The following is a 17,154-nucleotide window of genomic DNA, read 5'->3' as shown; positions in this document are numbered from 1 at the left end:
CAAAAGCTCGATTAGATTGTATTTGGCTCATAAAAAAATTCTACGACTTTAGAAATAATATAATTGAGTCGATTTATTCGATTAAATTAATCAAATTAATTAAAATAAATATGATATTTTTAAAATTAATTTTCAACTCATACAATTGGCTGGTAATTGAACTTGAAAATTGGACCCAAAATCGAAAATAGAACTCGAGAACCAAAACTTAAGACCGAAACCCAAAACTAGTTGAATCAGGACTTATGAATGAAACTAGGCCGACGGTCCAATCGATGGTTGGATCGGACCGATCGAGAGATCACTGGCCTAGGACCAAACCGGCCAGGCCCGTTCGGGCAAAATAGCGATGATTTGGGGTGTCGAGGGAAGTGGCACCGACGACAACACCACCGAGCATGTTGGCTGCGACGGCAGCGAGCCGACGACTGGAAAATGATCGACGGCGATGGTTCTTCGACGGTAGAGAAGTGGAAAAATTAGACTCGTAGTGGGACTCTACCGGATAACTTAATTTCAAATTAACTTTTTCAAAGATAATATTATTTTAATAAATTTAATATTTAATTTAATTTAATATTTATCTAGATAATATTTTGAGATATTAATATTAAATTAATATTTATCTATAGATAATGGTTTTGGGTTTGAATTTTGTTCCATCCCCAACAGCAAAAGATAGTCAAAACCCAATTGTGGTGGCTCCTCAATTGGGGGTTTGAAAAAGAAGAAAATATAGGTTGGTGGTTTGGACGTGAAAGATGGTTGCGGTGTAGACGGTGGTGGGATTGTTGGGATGGAGGGATGGAGAATACAATTGATTTGAGATGTATATGTTTAGTGCTTTAAAAATTAGTTGTTTTATATTAATTATAAAATGAGATGGAAATTATGTGGAAAAAATTCATGATTAAGAAAATACATGTCATGAAGTTTATTGATGATTCAGCAAATTGTTAGTATTTGAACGGTTTTGAATTAAAATAAAGTAAAACAAAATGATTTTTGTAATTTTTTAAAGTCGAATGACCTAAAAGGAAATTTTTTAATAGTTAGGTGACCATTTATATAGTTTACCCTAACGATCATTCGTTTAAATTATGGAATTATACCGTTTTCATTATCGATCTTGTCAACAATTTTTTGACCTAGTGATAAGAATATTATATTACAGGCATAAGAATTTAAATTCGATCTTAATCTTTCCTTAATTATCAAAAACATCTAAAAGAGAGGCATGGTGGGGCGCCCTTATTTGGAGAACTAATATATTTGGATTTCAAAAATCATTGATTTATTAAATGCAATTTAAAATTATTTAAAAATTTATGAATTTGAAAAATTAATATTTCTTTATTAATTTAAATAAATATTATATTGATTTACTAATACAATTTATGTAGCAAATGAAATATAAACCCATATTTGAGGTATGAATTCCAAAAGATGACATAAATAAAAATGGATCCATCATATACAAGAGGTAGGACTTTTCAGAAACTAAATTCGGAATTAATGTTAATTAAAGACAATTTTTTATTACTCATACTTATGTATTTTGACTACATTAAAGGGAGAGAGAAAAGATAAACACCACACCTCTCTTACTTATACAATCCAAAGTTTTTTCTTCTTCTTTCTTTTTTCTTTAATTTTGTATGATATATATTAGATACAATAATTTTGTAAAAGAGATACAAAGGTTCCATAACAAGCCAATGCTATAGCTCATACTTTGGCTGGTGTAATGCAAAAATTCCGGTATGGTCTTATAAGGTTCTAGGAGATCTCGACATAAATCATTGAGCAATTTCGGATTGATGGGCAACTTGTTTATAGTGAAACTGATCTTTGTGAGTGATTTTCATATTTCTTTACCAAAAAAATAATTATTGAATCTAAATTTTAAAATCTAAAAAGTAAAATGATTAAATTGCTTGAAATAAAAAGTAAAGGGACTGAATTAATTTCAAATTTGTGAAGAATAGAGGGACTTGTGACAAATTTTAACCAATAAATATAGTTTTGCATTGTTTTCAAGATACTATAAATTAATGGAGGCGAGAAGCTACCTTTCTCCGCAGCTCCGCCCCTGGTTGAAACTCTTTACATATTATCTTTATTTCTAAATATGTTCTCTTGAGTCTGACCTTGAGATCGCTTAAAACCTCCCAACATTTTTGTATTTACAACCAAATAAAGCTTCAAATTTAATGCCAACTTGCAGCTTACCTTCTCTGCTTCCTCCCTCCCTATAATAATCCTACTGCCTTTTATTCTCTTCCATTTCTACATGCTTTGAGCTTACCTTCTCTGTTATATCTACTCTTTTTCTCTTCTTATTTTTTTTTTTGTTAAAAAAGAAAAGAAAATTTGTAAACCACAGCATAGGAAGGCAGAGAAAAGACTGGGTTGGAGCGGGGTGAGAGGAAAAGAGGTGGTTGGATTAATGAGAGTGATGGTAGTGATGGTGGGGGTGGTGCAGGCCACGGCCTTCTATGGGGTTAATCTGAAACATAAGAATAAGGAGCACCGTAACGCTTATGCAACGGTGTACATGGGGAGACCCAGAGACTATGAGTTCTACGTGGCAACACGTGTGTTGATCAGATCGCTTATTAGGCTCCAAGTGGACGCTGATCTCATCGTCATTGCCTCCCTTGACGCTCCCCTCCGCTGGCTTCGTGCTCTGTAACTCTGCCTAACTTTTTGCTTCTTACTTGTCTATTTTTCAACAACATGTTTAGTTCAAATAATAGAACAACATATTTAGTTCAAACAGTGTTCCTTATTATAATGAAAAAAAGTTGATTACAGGTTCTGTTTTTGTTGTGTTTCTGTAGAGAAGAAGAAGATGGGGCAAAGGTGCTGAGAGTGGAGAACGTTAATAACCCTTACAAGGGTCAACAGAGATTCAAGTTAACACTGAACAAATTATATGCATGGAGATTAGTGGACTATGACGGAGTTGTCATGCTAGATGCTGACAATCTCTTCCTCCACAAAACTGATGAGTTGTTCCAATGTGGCCAGTTTTGTGCTGTCTTCATTAACCCCTGCATCTTTCATACTGGCCTCTTTGTGTTGCAGGTAGTAATTTAAATTTTCAACTAAATTCCATAAAAGCAGCTTTGGGTTCTAAAAAGTATTTCATGTGCAGCCATCGTTGGAGGTATTCAAAGACATGATTCATCAACTGGAAACTGGTAAAGCAAACCCTGATGGTGCAGACCAGGGGTTTACTGGTGCCTACTTCCCTGACTTGCTGGACCAGCCAAAGTTCTATCCCCACCTAAATGGCACCACCTTAGATGGGCACTACAGACTTCCCATGGGCTATCAAATGGATGCCTCCTATTACTGTGACTAAAATAGTGATGGTCTAATCTATAATGCTTTGACTTGAGCTACAAATCTAACCTCAAATGATATCGGTGATTTTCATTTTTAATGATATCCAGATCTTAAACTTGGTTGGAGAGTACCATGTGGACCTAACAGCGTGATCACTTTTCCTGGTGCTCCATGGTTGAAGCCATGGTATTGGTGGTCTTGGCCTGTCCTTTCCTTAGGCATTCAATGGCATGAAAATCGTCGTCAAACTCTAGGGTAAGATAATATGTAAAACTAGTGAAACACTGATAGATAAATAAAGCCTATACAGCCATCGAACGATTGCTTTGAGTTTCATGATCTTGTACGATACAGGTATGCAGCTGAAATGCCCATTGTGATGATCCCATCGGTAATCTTTCTCGGAATCATCACGATGACACGTCTAGCTCGCCCCAGCATCTCCAAGCTGTGGTACCGGAATACAGATAAAAGCTCATCTTTGATGCAAACAGGCCCGAAGTTTATAGCAATATGGTCAATTATTGCAGCCTATATAGTTCCCTTCGCCATCATTCCTCGTACAATTCATCCATTAGTAGGGTGGACATTGTATTTCCTTGGCTCGGTTACTCTTTCATCTGTAGCAATTAATTCATTTTTGCTGCCAGTGGTTCCAATTTTGGTTCCTTTGATACGGGTTCTGGGGTCACTTTTGGTGATGGCATGTCCTTGGTACCCCTATGGAGTTACAAGAGCTTTAGCTGTTTTCGGCTATGCATTTTGTTATGCCCTTATTGCTTGGGGTTCAATGGTTAAGGTTACGGCACGACTTCAGGTCTCACTTGAAAAGAGAACAAATTTTCCCAAAATTGGGTGAAGAATCTTAGGTACACTTGAAAGTTGTCTTTATTTTAACCTGAGCGTAGGACCACCAACATTTCCCTATTTGTCCATTATTAAAATTATAAGAATTTATAAGGGCTTTGATTTTCCCACCACAGCCTATATAGCATGCCCATTTTCATGAATCATCAACAAACCCTTGCTCATTACTGATAACTATATCCCATGGCATAATCATATACAAAAGCTTTAACAATAAACTAGGATAAAAATATTGAGCATGTCATTTCTTGAAGGATCAATTAACTTAAAAAGTTGAAGGAAAGAAACTTTATTTCCCAAAAACTTAGAAAGAATATCTATTAAAAAGAAAGAAACATAGTATGCCACAGGATATTGCCTCATATTATACAACAGTTCTGCTGTGAATTGAGCATCTCTGGGGATCTGCAAGAGTAAAAAGTGTTTGTTAGCTAAGAATATACAAGAAAAATGCTCCAGACGTCAAGTCGACAACAGCAAAAAACTACCTCAGGCCATCCTACCCCAGAAACATATGGAATTTGGTAAGGCGATAAGAGCCATTACCTTCATCCCAATATTCAGCATATCTACACAATTGATTCATTAGTTGAGTTACTCTATGGTAATCCTTAGGAAACCACTTCCCTACATCATTTTATCTTGCCAAATGGCCTTTCACCAGATATTAACACTCAAGGGAAAGAGGCAATAATTTTCATAAATAAAAGACAGGCAGGCTGCCTGCTCAGCAAAAACCAGAATATTGCACATGATAAGAGCATTTACAGCTGGCCAAGATTGGATAAATCAAATTCAGGAGCAAGCTCTTGCACAATATCATTTGGTGGCTGACCGCACTCTTGCATTTTTTGCATCAGGTCAACAATCCTGGTAAAGTTATTAGGATCATTTTCATAAACTCCATTAAGCTCCTTTATCAGCTCATATTGGCGGGAGTAACGTTCATATTCTTCTTTACTCAAATTAGCTTTGTGCTCTTCTAACCATTGCGGGTATCTTTCTCCAATTTCCTTCATAGGTTCATGAAGAATCTCCTTAGATAAAAGTTGTTGCATCATAGTCTCCACAATCGATTCCATGTCCTGGTCAAACCAAAAGAACAATTATCATTCCTTAGCATATGCTGCTAATGAAACCTACATCCTAAACAAAGTGATAAGACATGCTGGAACTAAAATCAACATATTAGATGATAAAATATGTGTAATAATGAAAGTATTCCCTTGATTGTTTAAAGCAATATATGTCCATATGCATGTATTAAGAGGTATATGCAAACAACAATCAGTAACTTATAACCCTATTACTCGATGACTCAATAGGCTATATAACTCAACAATTTGGAAGTTTCAGATGCAAGACAACTAGGACATGTTAACCAATGAAAACTATATACTTCGAGCATATAACACACCAGGCTTGCCAGCCATGTGAAATTCTAAGAGTGATGAGTGCTAAAACACAAGTACCTCCTCCTTAAGGCGGACCTTTCTCTTAGGGCTTTTCCCACTGCCTCCTATGTTGCAAAAAATGGAAAATTGTTCATACAGCCAAAGCCTTAGATTGAATCTCATTCTCATGCAGTATGTATCAACAAAAGTTGCCCTTTTCTTTCATGAAATGCTATTAGCCAGACAGGAAGTGGGTTGAGAGGGGGCTGGAGGAGGTTTACTTCAAAGTCCCATGAATTGCAGGTACTTTGAGCAGATTAAAGGACATAACCGTACTCCTATATGATGTAAGTCATATAATGTACATTTCTTATATGCAAAGAAGAAAGTAGACAAGCAAAAGAAAAGTGGCACAAGGCAAGCCAATCTTGTACTGATTATCGTGTAAATTAGAAGTGTTCCTGAGAGAGGAGTATGCTAACATCTAACTTAGTTCCTCCCTCTCCAACAAAATGAAACTGTCTTAATAACCAACTAGCAACAGGTGAACAGTATCCAGAGCTGACGATTAACCTTCAAGCTGATAAATCTCACTCAAATAATTGGATAACATTCTAATACATACTAGCAATAGTGAGACTCCAACTTAAGGAATAAGGATTAAGGATGAAGAAGGACACGATTCGCTCACAAATTTTAAAGCTAATGAGCCCAAAATTACAACTACAGCAAAGCCAAACCGAGCCATACAATATCTACTAGGCATTCTACAATAAAAACTTCAACACCAAAAAATATATATGAGATAGATAAACAAAGCCTCAAAAGGAACAAGAAAACAACAGTTAAGCAAATATACCTGAGATCCAGCAAGCTCCTCAAACTGCTTGACCCAATCCTCCATCATTGCATCCTTACCAAAATCATCGGCACCAGGTTTCGACATTGATTCCAGTCCCTTTACAGTCTCTCTGGTTTGTTCTCTGAGTTTATCAAGAGCCTCAGTGACATGGGATTCCTTTAAAACCTTTTGCTTTCCCTTTTTCTTGCTCTTCAAGTCAGGTAAACCCATCCCTAACCCTTGAACCCCACTTGGTAAAGAACCAGATTCTTGCTTCTTTCCTTCACCATCTCCTCCACCTAACCTATTAACCAAATATAAAAGCTAAAAGCTAAATCCAAGATATCTGATGAAATATCTAACTTTTGAGAATAAAGTTAGAATGAGAATTTTTAGCTTAAGGCCAAAATTTTAAACCTAAAACATAAAAAGGGTATTTTGGGGGGGACAAGATAAAACTGTTCATAGTATGCATATAAAAATACATGAGAGAAAGAGGATACTTTTGAGGAGGACGGGTGAGGTTGAGATTCTGGAAATCATCCAAAGCACCTGAAAAAAACAATGGATTCAATGTACAAGTTTAAGAAACAGAAAATTAAGGGGAGGAAAACACAGAGAATATAGACATACAAAGATTTTAGACATAGAAACATACTATCAAGAAGTTGGTCTAAATCATCAGAGTGGTCAGCCATTTTTGCTATCAGAAACTTGTAACTTGCTGCTTCTCTATCTCTGTATATATAATATAATATAATATGTAGGTAAACGTTGAAGTAATAGAATTTGTGTTTTCGTTTCGGCTATTTGGGGATTTGGGTTGAGCTGAATTGGAACGGAAGAGCAATTAGGCGGTGCAACCGATATGGGGTTGAGTGAGAGGATCAAGATCCAACGGCTCAGATTGCTTCAAGGGATTGACTCATTTTGACAGGATGATGGCTCAACAGTCACTGGCTGGAATTTGGGGAAAATCCTTACAAGCTTAGTATAACCTTACCTAATTGAAATAATTTGTGTAATTAAATAATTTTTTTCTGTATTCCTTTAAAATATTACGAATATGGTAATAATTGGATGATTATGATTTGGTAATTTTTATGTGCTTATGCAAAATATTTCGAATATTTTAATAATTTGTATAATTGGTAATCTTTTAAGTAATTAAAAAGACCATCAACCGAGTTGTGTATAATGTTTTTGTGTAATTGAGTCACAAAAAATGGCAATAATTTGTACGATTGGAAAATGTTTTGTATAATTAGTGTTACATAAACATTCGCAATAATTTATGTAATTCATTAATATTGTGTAATTAGAAAAACACACAATGCTTTATGTATGAAAATTATAATAATTTGTTGGAGGTTGTTAGGGTTTTTGGTTTAAGTCTAGGTTTCAAACCTTGAACCTCGAACTCTCAACCTTAACCTACGGGTGTTCAGTCGGTTAACCGACCTGAAATAACATTAACCAAATTAATCGATCTTTTAAAATTTTTAACCATTAACCGAATCAAATTTTTTTAAAAAAAATTAACCGAACCGAAATTTTTTGGTTAATTCGGTCGGTTAACCGAATTAACCGAAAATTATATGTTTTTTTTATTTTTGGTTAAAAATTAACTGAATTAACCGAATTACCCGAATTGAATCACTACGTAATTAAAAACATTACATAAGTATTTGAATTACTAACATTACATAAGTCTTGAAATTAACACATAATTGAAATTTTATTTTTATTTATTAAATTATTTATAATTTTTATGATTGGGTTGGGCTGGGTAATTGAGTTGGGTTAGATACTTGGGTTTGGATTGGGTTTAGGTGAATAGTAGGCCTATTTATATATTATAATTTTATTTACTAACTTTTTTCGTTAAACTGAAAAAATTCGGTTAACCGACCGGTTTCGAGCCGAATTAACCGTTAACTGAAAAACCAAAAAATAATTAACTGTCCCCCGACCAAAAAAATTCGGTTAACCGACCGATTAACCAAATCCAGTCGGTTAACCTAGATTTTTCGGTTTTACCCGAATTTTACACACCCCTACCTTAACCCTTAACCATAAACTCTGAGTTTAAGATTTAGGGTTCAAGTTCGAGGTTCAATGTTCGAGCTCAAGATTTGGGGTTTAGAAAAGTTCATGATTTATGGTTTAGGGATCTATATTTTAAATCTGGGGTTTAAAGTTCAAGGTAAAAAATTTATCAAAATTATGTGGTAATGACATGAAAAAAATTGCTGAAATATCATTGAATAATTGGAAAGGGACCATGGATTGTGCGGTGAGAAGAATCTTTTCTCTAATTTGTGTAATTCGGAAATCTTGTGTAATTTGACAAACATTATAAAAGTTGTAATAATACGTGTAATTGAATAATATTTTGTAAAAAATATATAATTGAATAGTGTTTTGGGCAATGGAAGAACAAATGACTGTACAATGTTTGCCTGTTCGGCCTTTTCGTTGCTTTTTAGTGAAAACAATCAAAAACAAAACTAGCTCCTTCAACCATGGGCTGTAACAATACAATATGAAACCTAATAATACAACTAAATAAGCAACTGAATTTCGAAACATAATGAAGAAAGGGGGAAAGGGTCAACATGTTTTAGCCTCGCCCAAAAGAAATGATTTGTTTTTTTGCTTTCATTTTTAACCGAACCAGTTCAGGCGATTGCTGCCATTTTGATGATGTGAACTTGGAAGATGCAGGGGGCAGAGAATTAAAATTCGCGTCTTGTATTTGTTGTTTGCAGCAACAAAACTTGGATATGTACATCTTGACATTTCTTGGCTCAAAGTTCTACCTCATGTAGTTCATCACCGAAACTACCATTCCTTTGACCCAACGAAGATGGAGACATTCCTGTTGCTTCCCCTAATTGTCCGATTTCAGCCTTACTAGGAGTAACTACATTTCCAAAGTTGCTTCCGCTCCATGAGGCTGTTCGTCTTGAGAACGGTGGAAAACCATTGGCAGTTTTTGTAATATTATCCACGCTAGGAAACTTTTGTATATTCAAGGCAGATTCATAGAACTCATTCGCATTGGATGTCGTAGGGTTATTACTAGTTCCATTTTCTTCTTGTGCATTTTCGGCTATTGCCTCCATCATTTGCTCGTTTGTTGATGCAGGAGTGGGAATAAAGAACTTTGCATTTGCTGCCATTGCAGGCTTAACAGAGGGAACAGCAGGTGATTGGAATAAATTTGCTTGGCCACCACCACCTTGGTTGAATGTGTCCACATATCTATCAAGAATTCATAAACATATAAATATACTCCCTTGGATTCAAGTAACACGACAAAGCCAAATAAATTCAGCTTCTAAACCACACTTGTTTTCCTAGTTTCACCAATAACAGTGATCTGGGAAATCTTATATGCTTATGAATTTATAGATGCATATTCACGGTTATCTAAAACCTTATCACTTAGCTGGTTATTACCTTTTTCTGGGCAAGAAGCTAGTTATTGTCTAAGTCTAATGGAACTCTAAATTTCTTCCTTATCTTACTTTCAACATTCTTTATCCTGATCCTTCTTCCACCAAGATTGATCCCTATCATCATAACTCAAGCACGACAAATGGTAATGACAAAAGAATAGAACTTATGGAGTACCTTGCTCGAACACCCATTCGTCCACGAGCCGAGAATTGATTGGAGATGGTAGGAATAGGTGGGACCCCAGAAGCAGGTTCTATTGGGGTTAGATTTTTTAATTCTGGGATCCCATTCGAAGGAGAGACCTCGCTGTTCAATGCAGAGTTCAAGTTGTAGTCAGACCTTCCATTCTGGAATGCAGCAGTGGTTGGAGGTGGTGCCAAGGCTGGTTCTTCAGCTGGAGGTTCAGCACCTTCCTCAACCCATCTCTTAAGTTTTTCATCATAGTAGAATTTGTTCTTTTCACCCAGCTTAGCCTTCAGATAAGAATGCAAAATAAATTAAATAAAACAATTAGTACATCAATAGTGATAATGCATGCCCATTCAACAGAAAACCAACAAAAACTAGAGATATATTACAAATAATAACAATAAGAAAGAAGGAACTACCTGTTTATCTGAGCGAGGCCTTAAGACTAATCCCACAGTCTTCTGGAGAAGCTGTGAGCCAAAACCAAAACCAAAGCGAGATGCCCCTACCGACCCTGATGCTTTGACTTGTGTAGTGGATGCTTCTGCTTCCTTTGATGAATCAACCTGATCAAATAGAAAATCAACAAGACCTTATTAACTTCATTTAGGGTATGATGCACAGCAGTTGGCACCAGATATAGTTCTTCAACCAAAGATATGTGTAAACCTGTCTTGGAGTTCTGCCAAAGTCTGGCTCTGAAACACTTCTATTATGCATTGTCATTTTGCCATCAGCCCCCCTGCCTGCCCAATCACTTATAGGCTCCATTGAAGAAGAGGGCATCAAAGATGACATAGCCATTGTTGATTGGCTAGCAGATACTCTTGGTCCAGTTTGTTGGTGGAACTGATCATTACCTTGAAAATTTCCGTTTGATGCTGATGGAGCAGGTGGTGGTAGACTCCCCACAACACGGTGTGCAGTACTATCAAAAAAATTTAGCAATTTATCAACTAATTTAGCTGGAGCTAAATTTGCAGCATACCCCCCCTGCAAGATGAAAGCAAGCCCAATATGATTAGAGAAAGAATCGATGAGAAGCAAATCTGAGAAGCTAAATAATTACCTGTTGATGGATTCTTATCCTCTCCTCTAGAGATAAAATTAATTGTTTCCACGTTTCTACCTCAGGCGCTCGTCCAGTTTTCAGAGATTTTAATATGGCTTGACAGTACCTGAACTAGCCCCATCATGTTAACAGAATTGAAGGTAGAGTATGTTCAGAAATCAAAAGCAAAAAAGAACATAAATATACTTACTTCAATGAATCTGAAATTTTTCCAACTTCAGCCAGCATGTATGCATATACAAGCTTGTAAGGCTGAAATGGTAGCAGGATGAACTGAGGATTTCCTAGAACCTTTGAATATTCATATAACTCGGTCCTCTGTGAGAAACAAACAGAAAAAGTTAAACATAAACAGAAAAGATTTGCACATTTTATTCAAATAAGAAATTACAAAAATTTCATTAGGATGATCATGTACATGCATACACATACATACATGTATGTTCTATGCATGCATGTATACATAGAGGGAGAGAGATGCTGAGAATGCACAGCAAATTTGTTATTTAGGTTTTAGCCTAATCAACTTTGCTTGAAAGCATAATCTTTCAATTACTTTTCCCCTAACAGAAAAAAACTGTAAATCAATCACAGTCGAAATTCTGGTACACATGACAAAGTCCTGACACTATGCTTGAAATAGTTTTCCAGACTTCCATAAATTACAAAATAATAAGTCAATAATTGAAGGTCAAATAAATTTGAAGAGCACCTGGATAGCTTCTGCACTAGCATACGTTCGGGGAAACTTCCAGTGATCTGTTCCAAGAAGACACAGTCTAGCACTATCCGAATATGACTCAAAGTTTGCTTCAGCAACTAAATAACAGATGTGCGCTGCAGTTATCTATAAATTAAAATTCTCAAGTAAGACCCATAGTTATAAACGCCAAGTAAATATGCTAGAGAGCACTTCTGTGCAGCCAAAAAGGGAGAAAATGAAGATAGAGTAAACAATAATGCACCTCACTTCTTTCCCTCCATAGGCAATCTCCAAGATGAATAATTACAAGCTCATCATCTTTGGTTCTGTTAGCAGTGATTACAGCCAAGTTCTCTTCCCAGTCATCGAGCATGCAATTAGCCCCAATCTGCCCACAAAAGATAGCAGGGGAACTTAGCTTCACATGTCAAAAGCATTCCTATTAAAATAAATTCAAACATATGGACATCAAATGAGAAGAAAACAAATTATAAAGGCAGCAATAGTTGAATAAAGCTCAAAGTCTCCACAAATAACGTATTCCTCTGCCAAAAGTATCAAACGATCATTCTAGAAAAAGCTACACACAATAGAAGCATCATAAGTATGAAATGCAATCCGTTTAATTAATTACACCGTAAAACTGATCAGATCATATTGGTTGTCTTCATAAAGTAACCCTCTGAATATGCATTTCTCCTTCCTGATAAATAACCTTTACAGCTGAATTTCATGCACCGATATATCACCTGAGTATGCTGTTCAGACACATTCAAGCTATCAATGCTGGTGCCAGTAGAAAAAACTTCTGCTGGTTGCCCGGCAATTAGCAGGCATAATGTCCGTAAAGGAGACCCTGCTACCAGCTGACGAACTGCCATTTGCTTCACGGTATCAATGTAGAACTGCAAATGATCCAAAGCCACCACCCAAAAGAAAAGGTAAAGAGATATATTGAAGCTTCAATTGAAATCTGCCTCATACATGAAAACCAGAATAAGTCCCAGGCAATAGCACGAAGCAGAAAACAAACCTGATTACCAAGTTGTGATGCAAGGACAAGTGCAGGTCCCCACAATTGACCTTCTTGTGCATGCTGTAGAGCTTCTTGCTTTCTACCAGAAATCAGAAGATTCTGTACCTCAATAGCAGTTGCCTAGAACATACATAAAAAATAAATATGATAAAGCAGCTTGTAGCAGTAACAAATAACAATAGTAAAATAAAGTTGATGGCATACATGAATTTGCCCTTCAGACGGCAATTGCTGTAAGCAGTGGCTAAGAGTGCCATAAGGTGTGTCCTTCCTCTTTGCAGATGCAAAGAGCTTAGCAACTGCTGATTCTGGAGTATCAGTCTCCTATCAAAGGATACATTCCAATTAGAATGAAATAAAATATAACATGCAAAAGGGGGAAGAAAAAGTAGTGAAAAACAACAGTCTCAATTTACTTGGTTGAAACTAGAAAAAGAAATCTTCAGAAGATCAGTTATTCAGTGAATTCTGTGCTAGAACGCCTAAGGGAATTGGATTGAATTTTTTTTTTTTTAAATCACATGAAAGGCATCTTTACAAGATATCTTTACAAGCTAAAAACTGAAAAATAAATAAAGTGAGAACTGATGGTTAAGAAAGAAAAGTTAAATTACAATCATAGTGTATACCTTCAATAGAGTGTCAGCACCAAAAGGAGACCGAAGTTTTCCATAATGCTGGTAAGCTATTTTAAGCAATGAGAGAAGCAGCTTCAAAGCTTCACCTTTTCTGTAGTCCATGTCCAGTGATTCACAGCTGGCAATTCTTTCATCAATCCACTTGTTCAACTCTTTACCGCTTACATTTCCACCAACCAATGGACCGGGAAAGGATTGTTGACACAGAGTACGAAAATAATCACAATCCGTCAATACAGCACCAGAATGATTTGTGTTTCCATTGACAACTTCCAACAAATTGAGAACAGAGATAGAGGCTCCTAAAGAACCCTTCAAAAAAAACAATCAGACAACATTAGCATCGGGGGAAACAAGCATTATAGCAAGAGCAGTTCATGTTTGGCATTTAAACTCAATAAGCTTCCCCTGTGCTTCAAAACTGAGCTTTATACCTTCAATAAAGAAAGATATTTTTGTTTTATGGAATTTCAAACATTAGACAACTTCAGAGAATCTATTTTTAATTTCAACAGCCTCTGCCGGACAAAGTAGATGTCATTATATACATACACATGCATATACACAAAATTAAGCAGTCTAACCTGGGCACCAAATGATGAGTTCTGCAGAGGACTGGCATCTTTCATTACTATGAGTTTTCCACCAAAACCAAAAGTAACTAGTGCATGTGGAGGACGTCCGGCAGATGATCTCCCTGTGTTAGAAGCATAAGGAAACTGCTGGTCACTCTGAAGCGGCTGCTGGGAAACATTTATAGACTTCTGGCCCCCATAGAAATCATTTGAGAAATGCATTTGCTCATTTTGCTTTATATTTGTTTGATTAAACTGGTGGTTGAATTTCTCACTAGGAATAAAGCTCCTTAACCCGGTAACTCCATTGGCCTCAGCATGAACCTGATTAGCACTATGGAGTGACTGAACTTCCTGCAGAGCATTATGGGATGACTTGAAGTGACTTACAAGGTTGCTCACTGCCATATTCGAACCAAACGATGTATCCGGTTGGTGGTTTCCAGTAAAGCTAGAAACTGTGTCAGTTTTGGCAACAGCCCCAGGTTGCCACATATTCAAACTAGGACCATTAAAATTACCAAAGGAGTCTCCCCAATTACCATGTCCACCAGGGCTTCCAAGGCTTTGTGACGCATAGCTATCACCTTGCCCATATTCACCATAAACATCATAACTGTTACTTTGAGAATGCCCATCAGTAGAAGCAAATCCATTTTGAATTTGCTGATTACTACCTTGAGTCATTGACTGAACAGAAGCATTATAGCTCTCCAGTGACCGCCATTCTTGGGCAATTGTGTCATAATACCAACCAGGGTATTGAGGGTCAAAAATCATATGTTCTGGATACCCATTATTCACTTGTGAAACCCGATTCCAATTTGCCAAACTCTCATGGACGCCATTCTCCAAAGTCGCCGTAGTCCCAGCAAGAGACTGAACTGTGTGCTGCAAGAAAGAAACCCCTGCTTGCCCACTGCCATCACCACCCGAACTCTCAAATGTCCCTTGAAATTTCCCCTCGTAACCATCCACCTGATACCACTGCCCTGTATTTGTGTCATACTTCCATCCGGGATACATACTCTCCCAGTACTGAATGCTATTATAATCTTGCTCATTTCCATTATCTGCTGTAGAGGCTCCACAAACTAGGCCACCATCGTAATACTGCCCATGACTATTAACCGAATTCTGATCTAACACATACGTTGTCATACTGGCATCAACTTTCCCAGGGAACTCCCCTGGGGAGTTCTCCCCTAAATCATTGAAAAAATCAGAATATGAACCGAACCCATGCACACCATTCTCGTTAGAATCAGCATAAAACGAATTCCACCCTACTTCTTTAACCCCAGAATCCATAGATCCAATATTCTCAGTTAAATTCAGATCCAATCCAACCTTTGGCTCCGCCCCTTCATTGCCGTGATTATTCGAATCTATCACCCTAGTGTCAAATCCTAATGAATCATTACCGTCATCTCTTGCTTGTGCACTAGCTGGTGTAGGACTTGCATCCACAGGATCTTTTTCCTTTTCATCAGAACTGTCAGACACGCTGCCAAAATCTTCACCGACTGTCAAATTGGCGAAGGCTCTAGCTTCGTCCGAGTCATTACCCTCCGTAAATTTTGATACCGTGGGGCCTAAGTCATCGTCATCATCATTAACCAACTTATCGAAAAAATCTTCATCTGTCGTATCCTCCACATGGAATGGAGGATTCGAAGCCATCGACAAAATCAATTAAAAGAAGATGAAAAAACTAACGGTCTAATAAGCAAAATATTTGCTCCCGAAACTTTCACGTAAATTAATGGGTAAGATCTTCGGAAATCGAGCTGAAACGGTTACGAAAACATCGAGATCCAACCGCTAAATGCCCAAATCAGACGAAATACAGGAACCAAACAAGCAAGATCTAGGGTTTTGACAACTCTGCAATCCTAAAACCATAAAATCAGGTGAAACTTTTTCAATAACAAAAAAAGAATAAGAAATCCAGACAAAAACGCTTTTAAATTGGAAAGAACAAGATAAATCTAATAGAAACAACAAACAGTCAAATCACAAAAGAAAATACTTACAGATTCCACCAAAAATTAGCAGGGACAATATGAAAAATTAGAGAGTGATAGCAAGAGAGAGAACGAAAAATCGATTTTGCAGCATCCACCCAACAAGAGAGAGAGAGAAAATATGAAGAGCGAGAGAGCTTTTTTTCGGGTTGTTTTTGTTATTTTAGTTTTTTAAATTTTTTTTTCCTTCTTTTTGTGTTTTTTTTCCCTTATTTGTTAATAATTTTACCGCCAGATATTTTAATAAATAAAACTCACTCATTCTATGCTTCCGCTCCATTATGGTAATTAATAACTACTCATCATTAAAATTTTATAATGGCTCCAATCTAATTTTAAATATCTTTAGATATATTTTAATTTTTTATTTTATCTATTTTAATTTTTTATTTGATAGAATTGATAGGGTATAATTGAGATACTGATTCTCAGAAATTATTCGAGCTCAACTTGAAAAAGATTTTGTTAGGGATCGACCTGATTAAGCAACAAACAAATAAAAATAGCGGAAGAAATTGAGTATACAAATTTAACGTGAAAAAAACTCTTTAATTACTATAATGGCAAAAGAGCGAATAATATAAAAGATGAAGATAAAAACAAAACCCTGAAACTCAAAAACAAAAAATCCTCAAAACGTAAACATAAAATTCTCTAAAAATGTTAATGTGTAAAATAGCATATTTATAGGCTAATTTCGTAGCTCAATTAATAATAAAATAATCTAGACTAATTAGAGTTCGACTGAAACAAATAAAAAGAGTTTAACAGGGAGATTATCTCTCAAATTTGACTGAAATATGAGTCACACTCAACAATATCGAATCCGATTCAGTAATTATTGAGTCGAGCTCAAGCTATCGATCGTGTCGAATTCAAACTTAGTAATACTCGACTTCAATTGATTGTGAGCCTTTTCGAACTTTTCATATTTGTATATTATAAAAATACATTATTGCCCTTAATATATAATATTGACCCTGAGCTTAAGTA

At 36.2% G+C, this 17,154-nt stretch overlaps 3 protein-coding genes across 4 annotated transcripts; 1 reads left to right on the top strand and 2 right to left on the bottom strand.

The window, feature by feature from the left end:
* Positions 1-2,096: 2,096 nt before the first annotated feature.
* On the top strand, positions 2,097-4,329 carry LOC107929326 (putative glucuronosyltransferase PGSIP8). The gene is made up of 5 exons (XM_016860713.2): positions 2,097-2,691; positions 2,844-3,090; positions 3,161-3,362; positions 3,462-3,609; positions 3,709-4,329. Exons 1-5 carry the CDS (start codon positions 2,450-2,452, stop codon positions 4,211-4,213), a joined length of 1,344 nt encoding a protein of 447 aa, XP_016716202.1. The 5' UTR covers positions 2,097-2,449; the 3' UTR covers positions 4,214-4,329.
* A 111-nt stretch (positions 4,330-4,440) lies between these two features.
* On the bottom strand, positions 4,441-7,446 carry LOC107929325 (peroxisome biogenesis protein 19-2). The gene is made up of 5 exons (XM_016860712.2): positions 7,115-7,446; positions 6,960-7,008; positions 6,475-6,760; positions 4,990-5,306; positions 4,441-4,626 (listed from the first exon to the last, which is right to left on the bottom strand). The coding sequence occupies exons 1-5, from the start codon at positions 7,152-7,154 to the stop codon at positions 4,581-4,583; spliced, it is 738 nt and encodes a 245-aa protein (XP_016716201.1). The 5' UTR covers positions 7,155-7,446; the 3' UTR covers positions 4,441-4,580.
* A 1,393-nt stretch (positions 7,447-8,839) lies between these two features.
* LOC107929372 (protein transport protein SEC16B homolog) lies at positions 8,840-16,416 on the bottom strand. 2 transcript variants are annotated; one of them, XM_016860772.2, is made up of 14 exons: positions 16,171-16,416; positions 14,144-16,021; positions 13,551-13,871; positions 13,126-13,245; positions 12,919-13,041; positions 12,635-12,790; positions 12,148-12,273; positions 11,895-12,029; positions 11,373-11,500; positions 11,180-11,288; positions 10,780-11,103; positions 10,530-10,676; positions 10,096-10,394; positions 8,840-9,723 (listed from the first exon to the last, which is right to left on the bottom strand). In XM_016860772.2, exons 2-14 carry the CDS (start codon positions 15,815-15,817, stop codon positions 9,267-9,269), a joined length of 4,119 nt encoding a protein of 1,372 aa, XP_016716261.2. In that variant the 5' UTR covers positions 15,818-16,021; positions 16,171-16,416; the 3' UTR covers positions 8,840-9,266. The 2 variants fall into 2 exon arrangements, with proteins under 2 accessions (XP_016716261.2, XP_016716260.2); XM_016860771.2 differs by having other exon boundaries at positions 14,144-16,029; positions 16,171-16,351.
* Between the last annotated feature and the right edge of the window lie 738 nt (positions 16,417-17,154).

This window comes from Gossypium hirsutum, chromosome D08 (genome assembly GCF_007990345.1).
Source record: "Gossypium hirsutum isolate 1008001.06 chromosome D08, Gossypium_hirsutum_v2.1, whole genome shotgun sequence".
Classification (NCBI taxonomy): domain Eukaryota; kingdom Viridiplantae; phylum Streptophyta; class Magnoliopsida; order Malvales; family Malvaceae; genus Gossypium; species Gossypium hirsutum.
The sequence above is the reverse complement of the archived record's forward strand: the minus strand, read 5'-3'. Positions and strand labels throughout refer to the sequence as shown.

What these genes read in the sequence shown, in the direction of transcription:
- LOC107929325 (XM_016860712.2), bottom strand. Translation starts at nt 7,154, where the DNA reads ATGGCTGACCACTCTGATGATTTAGACCAACTTCTTGATA. An exon ending in CTCACCCGTCCTCCTCAAAA is followed by an intron (nt 6,761 to 6,959) that starts GTATCCTCTTTC and finishes TTTGGTTAATAG; the next exon opens with GTTAGGTGGAGGAGATGGTG. An exon ending in TTATCCAATCTTGGCCAGCT is followed by an intron (nt 4,627 to 4,989) that starts GTAAATGCTCTT and finishes TTACTCTTGCAG; the next exon opens with ATCCCCAGAGATGCTCAATT.
- LOC107929372 (XM_016860772.2), bottom strand. Translation starts at nt 15,817, where the DNA reads ATGGCTTCGAATCCTCCATTCCATGTGGAGGATACGACAGATGAAGAT. An exon ending in TATGGAGGGAAAGAAGTGAG is followed by an intron (nt 12,030 to 12,147) that starts GTGCATTATTGT and finishes TTTAATTTATAG; the next exon opens with ATAACTGCAGCGCACATCTG. An exon ending in CGAATGGGTGTTCGAGCAAG is followed by an intron (nt 9,724 to 10,095) that starts GTACTCCATAAG and finishes AATTCTTGATAG; the next exon opens with ATATGTGGACACATTCAACC.
- LOC107929326 (XM_016860713.2), top strand. Translation starts at nt 2,450, where the DNA reads ATGAGAGTGATGGTAGTGATGGTGGGGGTGGTGCAGGCCACGGCCTTC. An exon ending in CTGGCCTCTTTGTGTTGCAG is followed by an intron (nt 3,091 to 3,160) that starts GTAGTAATTTAA and finishes TTTCATGTGCAG; the next exon opens with CCATCGTTGGAGGTATTCAA. An exon ending in AATCGTCGTCAAACTCTAGG is followed by an intron (nt 3,610 to 3,708) that starts GTAAGATAATAT and finishes TGTACGATACAG; the next exon opens with GTATGCAGCTGAAATGCCCA.